Below are 12,350 nucleotides of genomic sequence, written 5' to 3'. Positions count from 1 at the left end.
GGTAGGAGTGACGACCGCACAGTCCTTGTGGAGACGAAGTCCCGTCTTCGCACCGAGGACACCATCCAACGTGCTGTGTGGCACTATCACCGTGCTAACTGGGATAGATTCAGAACAGATCTAGCAGCTCAAAACTGGCCATCCATAAGAACATAAGAACATAAGAAATAGGAGCAGAAGTAGGCCAATCGGCCCTTCGAGCCTGCTCTGCCATTTAATAAGATCATGGCTGATCTGATCCTGACCTCAAATCTAAATTCATGTCCAATTTCCTGCCCGCTCCCCGTAACCCCTAATTCCCTTCACTTCCAGGAAACTGTCTATTTCTGCTTTGAATTTATTCAATGATGTAGCTTCCACAGCTTCCTGGGGCAGCATATTCCACAGACCTACCACCCTCTGAGTGAAGAAGTTTCCCCTCATCTCAGTTTTGAAAGAGCAGCCCCTTATTCTAAGATTATGCCCCCTAGTTCTAGTTTCACTCATCCTTGGGAACATCCTCCCGATCAAGCCCCTTCACAATCTTATATGTTTCAATAAGATCGCCTCTCATTCCTCTGAACTCCAATGAGTAGAGTCCCAATCTACTCAACCTCTCCTCATATGTTCGCCCCCTCATCCCCGGGATTAACCGAGTGAACCGTCCATGAGGCGCTGTGGGCCATCAGCAGCAGCAAAATTGTATTCCAGCACAATCTGTAACCTCATGGCCCGGCATATTCCTCACTCTACCATTACCAACAAGCCAGGGGATCAACCCTGGTTCAATGAGGAGTGTAGAAGAGCATGCCAGGAGCAGCACCAGGCGTACCTAAAAGTGAGGTGCCAACCTGATGAAGCTACAACTCAGGACTACATGCATGCTAAACAGCAGAAGCAACATGCCATAGACAGAGCTAAGCGATTCCACAACCAACGGATCAGATCAAAGCTCTGCAGTCCTGCCACATCCAGTCGTGAATGGTGGTGGACAATTAAACAACTAATGGGAGGAGGAGGCTCTGTAAACATCCCCATCCTCAATGATGGCGGAGTCCAGCACGTGAGTGCAAAAGGCAAGGCTGAAGCGTTTGCAACCATCTTCAGCCAGAAGTGCCGAGTGGATGATCCATCTCGGCCTCCTCCCGATATCCCCACCATAACAGAAGCCAGTCTTCAGCCAATTCGATTCCACGTGATATCAAGAAACGGCTGAGTGCACTGGATACAGCAAAGGCTATGGGACCCGACAACATCCCGGCTGTAGCGCTGAAGACTTGTGCTCCAGAACTAGATGCGCCTCCAGCCAAACTGTTCCAGTACAGCTACAACACTGGCATCTACCCGACAAGGTGGAAAATTGCCAGGTATGTCCTGCCAAAAAAAGCAGGGGAAATGCAATCTGGCCAATTACCGCCCCATCAGAATACTGTCAATCATCAGCAAAGTGATGGAAGGTGTCGTTGACAGTGCTATCAAGCGGCACTTACTCACCAATAACCTGCTCACTGATGCTCAGTTTGGGTTCTGCCAGGGCCACTCGGCTCCAAACCTCATTACAGCCTTGGTCCAAACATGGACAAAAGAGCTGAATTCCAGAGGTGAGGTGAGAGTGACTGCCCTTGACATCAAGGCAGCATTTGACCGAGTGTGGCACCAAGGAGCCCTGGTAAAATTGAAGTCAATGGGAATCAGGGGGAAAACTCTCCAGTGGCTGGAGTCATACCTAGCACAAAGGAAGATGGTAGTGGTTGTTGGAGGCCAATCATCTCAGCCCCAGGGCATTGCTGCAGGAGTTCCTCAGGGCAGAGTCCTAGGCCCAACCATCTTCAGCTGCTTCATCAATGACCTTCCCTCCATCATAAGGTCAGAAGAGGGGATGTTTGCTGATGCTTGCACAGTGTTTAGTTCCATTCGCAACCCCTCAGATAATGAAGCAGTCCGTACCCGCATGCAGCAAGACCTGGACAACATCCAGGCTTGGGCTGATAAGTGCCAAGTAACATTCGCACCAGACAACTGCCAGGCAATGACCATCTCCAACAAGAGAGTGTCTAACCACCTCCCCTTGACATTCAACAGCATTACCATCGCCGAATCCCCCACCATCAACATCCTGGGGGTCACCATTGACCAGAAACTTAACTGGACCAGCCATACAAATACTGTGGCTACAAGAGCATGTCAGAGGCTGGGTATTCTGCAGTGAGTGACTCACCTCCTGACTCCCCAAAGGCTTTCCACCATCTACAAGGCACAAGTCAGGAGTGTGATGGAATACTCTCCACTTGCCTGGATAAGTGCAGCTCCAACAACATTCAAGAAGCTCAACACCATCCAGGAGAAAGCAGCCCATTTGATTGGCACCCCATCCACCACCCTAAACATTCACTCCCTTCCCCACCAGCGCACTGTGGCTGCAGTATGTACCATCCACAGGATGCACTGCAGCAACTCGCCAAGGCTTCTTCAACAGCACCTCCCATACCCGCGACCTCTACCACCTAGAAGGACAAGAGCAACAGGCACATGGGAACAACACCACCTGCACGTTCCCCTCCAAGTCACACACCATCCCGACTTGGAAATATATCGCCGTTCCTTCATCGTCGCTGGGTCAAAATCCTGGAACTCCCTTCCTAACAGCAGTGTAGGAGAACCTTCACCACACGGACTGCAACGGTTCAAGAAGGCGGCTCACCACCACCTTCTCAAGGGCAATTAGGGATCGGCAATAAATGCCGGCCTCGCCAGCGACGCCCATATCCCATGAATGAATAATAAAAAAAGAATTTCACATTGAGTTTGAGAGTGACATACTTAAGTCCGAAACTAGAGTCCTTAACTAAAGCTAATTACATAGGTATGAGGGACAAGTTGGCTAAGGTTGATTGGGAAAATAAATTAAAGGGTATGACGGTTGAAAAACAATGGCAAACATATAAAGAAATATTTCAATATTCTCAACAAATATACATTCCATTGAGAAATAACAACTCCATGGGAAAAGTGATCCACCCGTGGCTAACTAAAGAAGTTAAGGATAGTATTAAATTAAAAGACGAGGCCTATAATGCTGCCAAGAAGAGTAGTAAGCCTGAGGATTGGGAGAGTTTTTGAAGCCAGCAAAGGATCACCAAAAAATTGATAAAAAGGGAGAAAACAGAATGAGAGTAAACTGGCATGAAATATAAAAACAGATTGTAAGAGCTTCTACAAGTTTGTAAAAAGGAAGAGAGTAGCAAAAGTAAACGTTGGTCCCTTAGAGGCTGAGACAGGAGAAATTATAATGGGAATCAGGAAATGGCAGATGCGTTAAACAAATATTTTGTGTCTGTCTTCACAGTAGAAGATTGCAAAAAGCATACCAGAAATAGTGAGGAACCAAGGGGCCAATGAAAGTGAGGAACTTAAAGTAATTATTATCAGTAGAGAAAAAGTACTAGAGAAACTAATGGGACTAAAAGCCGATAAATCCCCTGGACCTGATGGCCTACATCCGAGGGTTCTAAAAGAGGTGACTGCAGTGATAGTGGATGCAGTGGTTATGATCTTCCAAAATTCCCTTGATTCTAGAACAGTCCCAGCGGATTGGATGGTAGCAAATGTAACCCCGCTATTCAAGAAAGGAGGGAGAGAGAAAACAGGGAACTGCAGGCCAGTTAGCCTGACATCAGCCGTCGGGAAAATGCTGGAATCCATTATTAAGGAAGTGGTAAAAGGGCACTTAGAACATCATGATATGATTAGGCAGAGTCAACATGGTTTTATGAAAGGGAAATCATGTTTGATAAATTTAATAGAGTTTATTGAGGATGCAACTAGCAGGATAGATAAAGGGGAACCAGTGCATGTAGTATATTTGGATTTTCAAAAGGCATTCGATAAAGTTCCACATAAAAGGTCGTTACACAATATAAGGGCTCATTGGGTTGGGGTAACATATTAGCATGGATCGAGGATTGGTTAACGGACAGAAAACAGAGAGTAGGGATATACGGGTCATTTTCAGGTTGGCAGGTCAAAACTAGTGGGGTATCACAAGGATCAGTGCTTGGGCCTCAGCTATTTATAATCTATATATTAATGACTTAGATGAAGGGACCGAGCATATTGTATCCAAGTTTGCTGACGATACAAAGCTAGGTGGGAAAGGAAGCAGTGATGAGGACACTGAGCCTGCAAAGGGATATAGACAGGTTAAGTGAGTGGGCAAGAAGGTGGCCAATGGAGTATAATGTGGGGAAATGTGAGGTTATTCACTTTGCTAGGAAGAATAGAAAAACAAAATATCTTTTAAATGTTGAGAAACTATTAAATGTTGGTGTCCAGTGAGACTTGATTGTCCTTGTACAAGAAACACTAAAAGTAGCATGCAGGTATAACAGGCAATTAGGAAAGCAAATGGCATATTGGGCTTTATTGCAAGGGGGTTGGGGTGCAAGTGTAAGAAAGTCTTACTACAATTGTACAGGGCTTTGGTGAGACCTCACCTGGAGTACTGCATGCAATTTTGGTCTCCTTATCTAGGGAAGGATATACTTGCCTTAGAGGCGGTGCAACGAAGGTTCACTAGATTGATTCCTGGGTTGAGAGGGTTGTCCTATGAGGAGAGATTGTGTAGAATGGGCCTACATTCTCTAGAGTTTAGAAGAATGAGTGGTGATCTCATTGAAGCATCTGTGTTCGTGATGGAGCTTGACAGGGTAGGTGCTGAGAGGTTGTTTCCCCTGGCTGGAGAGTCTAGAACCAGATGACATAGTTGCAGGATAAGGGGTCGGCCATTTAAGACAGAGATGAGGAGGAATTTCTTCACTCAGAGGGTTGTGAATCTTTGGAATTCTCTACCCCAGAGGGCTGTGGATGCTGAGTCATTGAGTATATTCAAGGCTGAGATAGATGGATAGATTTTTGGACTCTAGGAGAATCAAGGGATATGGGGATCGGGTGGGAAAGTAGAGTTGAGGCTGAAGATCAGCCATGATCTAATTGAATGAATGGCAGAGCAAGCTCGAAGGGCCGTATGGCCTACTCCTGCTCCTATTCCTTATGTTCTTATTATCCCTCTGCTCCTCTACCCCATTTAGACTCTTATTATCCAAGCAGTACATGGCCTCCTTATTCTTCCTACCAAAATGTAATTCCTCACATTTATCTATATTAAAATTCATTTGCCAATTACATACCTATTAGAGTCATAGAGTTAGAGTCATAGAGTTATACAGCACGGATGGAGGCCCTTCGGCCCATCGTGTCCGCGCCGGCCATCAAGCCCTGTTTATTAATGTCTTCCTGTATTTTGTCACAGTCCTCAATATTAACTATACCCCCAATTTGATGTAATGGTGCATCTGCTATCTCTTCCCTAACTTCTTTTAATATGCGTGGATGCAATCCATCTGGACCAGGGGTTTTATCCTCTCTAAGTTTGATTAGTTTATCAATTATCTCCTCCCTTTCTATCTTAAATGTCTTTATATCTTTTTTTGATCTCTTCTTCCAATGTCATGCCCACTATGTTAGTCTCCCTGGTAAACACTGAGGGAAAATAATTATTTAATGTGTGTGTTTGGCAGTTACTGTTGCAATGGCCCTGATATTTATAGGGAGGTGGGGAGAATGCAGAGGGAGAGTGCGGCGGGGGGAGGGAATAGGGAGGTGGGGGGAGAAGCGGAGGAGGGTGCATGTCTGCTGCCGGGAATCGCGGAAATTCCTGGAAGCTGGAGGTTCTGCTGAATTTAACGGCAAGACCTCATTAGAATTTTTTTGCTCCGTTTCCATCCTGGCAGCTGGCCAGATTGAAGACCATCTGGCATCCAGGTGGGAAAGCCTGCGGTAGAAGGCAGTGGCTGGAGAGCATTGGAAACAGTTCCCGGCAATGGAGTAGAACGGGGGTTGGGGACTCGGAGTGCGGCAGGGAGGAGGGAGGGAGAGGTCGCGGGTGGAGGTGGGGAGGAAGAGCTTGAGGTCGCCGGGGGGGAAGAGCTAGAGGTTGTGGGGGGAGGAAGAGCCCGAGGTCGCGGGAGAGGGAGGAAGAGCCCGAGGTCGCGGGAGGGGGAGGAAGAGCCCGAGGTCGCGGGAGGGGGAGGAAGAGCTCGAGGTCGCGGGAGAGGGAGGAAGAGCTCGAGGTCGCGGGAGGGGGAGGAAGAGCTCGAGGTCCCGGGAGGGGGAGGAAGAGCCCGAGGTCCCGGGAGGGGGAGGAAGAGCCCGAGGTCCCGGGAGGGGGAGGAAGAGCCCGAGGTCGCGGGAGGGGGAGGAAGAGCCCGAGGTCGCGGGAGGGGGAGGAAGAGCTCGAGGTCGCGGGAGGGGGAGGAAGAGCTCGAGGTCCCGGGAGGGGGAGGAAGAGCTCGAGGTCCCGGGAGGGGGAGGAAGAGCTCGAGGTCCCGGGAGGGGGAGGAAGAGCCCGAGGTCGCGGGAGGGGGAGGAAGAGCCCGAGGTCGCGGGAGGGGGAGGAAGAGCTCGAGGTCGCGGGAGAGGGAGGAAGAGCCCGAGGTCGCGGGAGGGGGAGGAAGAGCTCGAGGTCCCGGGAGAGGGGAGGAAGAGCCCGAGGTCGCGGGAGGGGGAGGAAGAGCCCGAGGTCGCGGGAGGGGGAGAAAGAGCTCGAGGTCGCGGGAGGGGGAGGAAGAGCCCGAGGTCGCGGGAGGGGGAGGAAGAGCTCGAGGTCCCGGGAGAGGGGAGGAAGAGCCCGAGGTCGCGGGAGGGGGAGGAAGAGCCCGAGGTCGCGGGAGGGGGAGGAAGAGCTCGAGGTCGCGGGAGAGGGGAGGGAGAGCTCGAGGTCGCGGGAGGGGGGAGAAAGAGCTCAAGGTCGCGGGAGGGGGAGGAAGAGCCCGAGGTCGCGGGAGGGGGAGGAAGAGCTCGAGGTCCCGGGAGAGGGGAGGGAGAGCTTGAGGTCGCGGGAGGGGGGAGAAAGAGCTCGAGGTCGCGGGAGGGGGAGGAAGAGCCCGAGGTCGCGGGAGGGGGAGGAAGAGCCCGAGGTCGCGGGAGGGGGAGGAAGAGCTCGAGGTCGCGGGAGGGGGAGGAAGAGCCCGAGGTCGCGGGAGGGGGAGGAAGAGCCCGAGGTCGCGGGAGGGGGAGGAAGAGCTCGAGGTCGCGGGAGGGGGAGGAAGAGCCCGAGGTCGCAGGAGGGGGAGGAAGAGCCCGAGGTCGCGGGAGGGGGAGGAAGAGCTCGAGGTCGTGGGTGGTTGGGGAGAAGAGATGGGGGGGTGGGGGGAAGAGAGTCACCGAGGTCGCGGGTCGGGGGGGATGTCACTGAGATGGCGGGGGGTGGGGGCGAGATCGCGGCAGAAAATGTACTTAGGGGGAGTCCAGGGTGAGTGGGATTGTGGGTGGGAAGCACTCCTGCTCCTCCTGGCCCTAGCGCAGTGCTGGAAAAGTGCTTACCTGCTGGATCTGACTGTTCTCGTCTCTCTTCAGCTGCCAGTTTTCCCGAGCCCTGGGAAACCGTGCCCAGAGCCATTAAATTTAAATGGCTGCCAAAAGCTGAAGAACGGAACCTCATTTAAATATTATAATCATCTGACCCGCCTCTCCAGAGTGGGTTACTCGGCTGCCCCCAAACCGCCGTGGTTAAACCAGAAGTAGATGCGTTTGTGGCGAGTTGGGGTCGGGTTTCACAATTTTAACAATTTAACCCCCCCTTGCAGGTCTCAGACACTGGGTGGTTTATTTCCATTGAATTGTTTCCTGATGTTATACTAAGTGAGTTTACTGATTTGACCCTTGAACAGCTATGTGAAGAGTTATCTTCTCCCAGACAAATCATCTCGAAGCAAACGCAAAACCTCAGTGAGGAAGAAAACCCTGAATCCTTCGTTTAACGAGCGGTTATCGGTGAGATCAGTTATTGGATCGATATCTTTCATCCACCTATCAATAAAACGAGCTGACCTCTCTGAAGGGAGAGGGAAGGGAGGGCAAGGGGCATCGGGAAGGGGGGAAGGTAGAAGGTAGATGGGGAGGGACGGTAGGGAGGGCAGTGAGGGGGGGAAGGAGGAGGGGAGAGGATGTCGGGCACTCTGAGCGGGGTGGAGGTGGGGGGAAGGAAGAGGATGCCGGGCTTTCTCGGATGGGGTGGTGGGTGTGGTGGGTGGTGGTGGAGGGGAGGGGATGTTGGGCTCTCTGCTGCGTCCTGCGTCTGTGCTGGCAGTTGGCCACAGTGTCATTGGACGAAGGAGTGAAAGATCAGCCAGTGTTCCATGTTGGAATGTGTGTGACTGTTAGAGTCTGTCATACTCCAAAATTTGAATATCTAACTGACACGCTGCCTGGGCGCACTCATGAAGAATGCCCAGTTGAGTAAAGTATACACCGTGTATACACTGACACACCCCGACACATACACCATGTATACACTGACACACCCCGACACATACACCATGTATACACTGACACAACCCAACACATACACCATGTATACACTGACACACCCCGACACAGACACCATGTATACACTGACACAACCCAACACATACACCATGTATACACTGACACACCCCGACACAGACACCATGTATACACTGACACAACCCAACACATACCCCATGTATACACTGACACACCCCGACACAGACACCATCTCTACCCTGACTCGTACACAGCCCAACACACATACACACCCCAATACAGACAGCATATAAACCCTGACACACACCCAACATATGCACTGACTCGCACACATACATAGCCCAACATATACACCATGTATGCCCTGACACCAGTGCATAAACACTAACCCTGACACATCCACGGACACGAAATCACAGCTCCTATAACCATACACACTGAGGCATACAGTTCCTCCACAACTCTGGGTAAGGTTTTCATCGATCCGTTCTAACTGTTATTTTTACTAACTGTTGCATTGTGCCTGATGTTGGGGCAATGCATTCACTCACCCTCTGCTCATAACTTGCTCTTTTTCTTGCCAAAGTACAAACTGAAGAAAGATGAGCTGCTTAGTCGAACACTCAGCCTTTCTGTGTGGCACAGTGATCACTTTGGGCACAATGTCTTCCTGGGAGAGGTGGAGATCCCACTCAAATCATGGGATTGGAGCAATATTAAACCTACATCCTACATCCTACAGCCACGGGTAAGATATTGTGACTGTCTTGCACACATTCACTTGCCAGATACTGTCCCATTGCCTGTGTATGCAGTTATATTTGCAAGATAAGGACTGAGAAACAGCCATTCACCCCAAAAAAAACTGCTTCTTCCAACTAACCAGGCATGATGTGCACCATCACCGGTCTCTTGGTGATGACTAAAGCTGAGACCCCACATTGTGCAGCCGTTACTGTTTGTATTGCACAGTCATAGGAACATAGGAACAGGAGTAGGCCATTCAGCCCCTCGTGCCTGCTCCGCCATTTGATAAGATCATGGCTGATCTGTGATCTAACTCCATATACCCGCCTTTGGCCCATATCCCTTAATACCTTTGATTGCCAAAAAGCTATCCATCTCAGATTTAAATTTAACAATTGAGCAAGTATCAATTGCCATTTGCGGAAGAGAGTTCCAAACTTCTACCACCCTTTGTACGTAGAAATGTTTTCTAATCGCGCTCCTGAAAGGTCTGGTTCTAATTTTTAGACTGTGCCCCCTACTCCTAGAATCCCCAGCCAGCGGAAATAGTTTCTCTCTATCCACCCTATCAGCCCCAAGACAGATCCCTGCGGGACTCCACTAGTCACATCCTGCCAATGTGAGTACCTACCCATTATCCCTACTCTCTGTCGCCTTTCGCTCAGCCAACTTCCTAACCAAGTCCGTACTTTTCCTTTGATTCCATGGGCTTCTGTCTCAGCTAACAGTCTCTTATGTGGGACCTTATCAAATACCTTCTAACATATCATTCCTCCTCACAGCTATAATTATTTCTTTAACCAATATTGTGACCCCCTTTATCCTCATGTCACCTTTTGGTTCTTTTGCCAATCACCTTAAATCTATGTCCTCTGGTTCTTGACCCTTCCGCCAATGGGAACAGTTTCTCTCTATCTACTCTGTCTAGACCCTTCATGATTTTCAATACCTCTATCAAATCTCCTCTCAACCGTCTCTGTTCCAAGGAGAACAACCCCAGCTTGTCCAGTCTATCCACGTAACTAAAGTCCCTCATCCCTGGAATCATTCTAGTAAACCTCTTCTGCACCATCTCTAAGGCCTTCACATCTTTCCTAAAGTGCCCAGAACTGGACACAATACTCCAGTTGATAAGATCATGGCTGATCTGTGATCTAACTCCATATACCCGCCTTTGGCCCATATCCCTTAATACCTTTGATTGCCAAAAAGCTATCCATCTCAGATTTAAATTTAACAATTGAGCAAGTATCAATTGCCATTTGCGGAAGAGAGTTCCAAACTTCTACCACCCTTTGTACGTAGAAATGTTTTCTAATCGCGCTCCTGAAAGGTCTGGTTCTAATTTTTAGACTGTGCCCCCTACTCCTAGAATCCCCAGCCAGCGGAAATAGTTTCTCTCTATCCACCCTATCAGCCCCATCATGACTTCCATACTTTTGTAGTCTGTGCCTCTATTTATAAAACCCAGAATCCCGTATGCTTTTTTAACCGCTTTCTCAACCTGCCTTCAATGATTTGTGCATATATTCCCCCAGATCTCTATGTTCCTGTAAGCCCGTTTAGAATTGTGCCCTCTAGTTTATATTGCCTCTCCTCGTTCTTCCTACCGAAACGTATCACTTCGCATTTTTCTGCGTTAAATTTCATCTGCCACATGTTCGTCCACGCCACCAGCCTGTCCATATCCTCTGGAAGTCTATCGCTATCCTCCTCACTGTTTACTACCCTTCCAAGTTTTGTGTCATCTGCGATTTTTGAAATTGTGCCCTGTACACCCAAGTCCAAGTCATTAACATTTATCAAGAAATATCCATATATGAAATGGATACAATTAACAGATTCCCATCTCTCTTTAAATAAAAAAAAATTAAACTTTATATATACACACAATACAACAAATTTCAAAAATCAAAAACTTCCATACTCTGTACAACTTATACAATTCAAAGCATTACATTGGGAGGCGACCCTTCTCCAGGACCCCTAATAATTTCTTCGAATGTGTGCTTCTTTTAGTAAAATAATCCGACAGTTGATGACTTGAATCCACCCATTTAATTTTAGAGATTTCCTTTCTCTCCAGCATTTATTTCAAGCCAGTGAGGTCAATCTGTAATCTTTATTCACTTATATTTTTCATAGAGTGTACATTATCCCACAATGAATGATTGTCTATATAACATTCAATGGGTATACTATCTTCAGTACTCCCATTGTACAGGATGTCACTCAAAATATTTGTCAAATAGAATCCCATATCCACTGCGTTGACAAGAACCAGTGTTTCAGCAGGCAGAGTACTTTTAACAAACCTTTTTATTTCCTTAACTTCCCAAACTACGGACACTACAGGCAGAGAAAGAAAGCCTATGATAGACACCGGGAACTCAATACTACGGAAAGCTTACAGAAAGAGGAGTATACAAAGTGCAGGGGTGAAGTTAAAAAGGAAATTAGGAAAGCAAAGAGAGGGCATGAAAAAATATTAGCAGGTAAAATCAAAGAAAACCCAAAGATGTTTCATAAATACATTAAGAGCAAGAGGATAACTAAGGACAGAGTAGGGCCTATTAGAAACCAAAAAGGTAAACTATGTGTGGAGGCGAAAGATGTGGGAATGGTTCTTAATGAATACTTTGCATCTGTCTTCATAAAGGAGAGGGACGATGCAGGGATTAAGTTAAAGAGGAAGAATGTGAAATATTGGATGGGATAAACATAGTGAGAGAAGAAGTATTAAGGGGATTATCATCTTTGAAAGTGGATAAATCACCAGGGCCAGATGAAATGTATCCCAGGCTGTTAAAAGAAGCCAGGGAGGAAATAGCGGAGGCTTTAACAATTATTTTCCAAACTTCACTGGATACAGGCGTAGTGCTGGAGGACTGCTAACTTTGTACCATTGTTTAAAAAGGGAGCAAAGGATAGACCGAGTAATTACAAGCCAGTCAGCCTAACCTCAGTGGTGGGCAAATTATTGGAATCAATTCTGTGGGGCAGGATAAACCGTCACTTAGAAAGGCTTGGACTAATCAAGGACAGTCAGCATGGATTTGTCATGCCTGACGAACTTGATTGAATTTTTCGAGGAGGTGACAAGGAGGATCGATGAGGGTAGTGCATTTGATGTAGTCTATGTGGATTTTAGCAAGGCTTTTGACAAGGTCCCACATGGCAGATTGGTCAAAAAAGTAAAGGCCCATGGGATCCAAGGGAATGTGGCAAATTGGATCCAAAATTGGCTCAGTGGCAAGAAGCAAAGGGTAATGGTCGACGGG

General features: G+C 48.2%; 1 protein-coding gene across 2 annotated transcripts in view; it reads left to right on the top strand.

The window, feature by feature from the left end:
* LOC137342758 (synaptotagmin-like protein 1) overlaps positions 1-12,350 on the top strand; it is a 156,029-nt gene that overhangs the window by 100,752 nt on the left and 42,927 nt on the right. For both annotated transcript variants that reach the window (XM_068006936.1, XM_068006935.1), the window contains exons 10-11: positions 7,707-7,809; positions 8,909-9,070. In XM_068006936.1, coding sequence (XP_067863037.1) covers positions 7,707-7,809; positions 8,909-9,070 — 265 coding nt within the window. The remainder of the gene's footprint in view (positions 1-7,706; positions 7,810-8,908; positions 9,071-12,350) is intronic.

This window comes from Heptranchias perlo, chromosome 26 (assembly GCF_035084215.1).
Source record: "Heptranchias perlo isolate sHepPer1 chromosome 26, sHepPer1.hap1, whole genome shotgun sequence".
Lineage (NCBI taxonomy): Eukaryota > Metazoa > Chordata > Chondrichthyes > Hexanchiformes > Hexanchidae > Heptranchias > Heptranchias perlo.
Note: the sequence above shows the minus strand (reverse complement) of the source record. Positions and strands in the feature narration are given on the sequence as shown.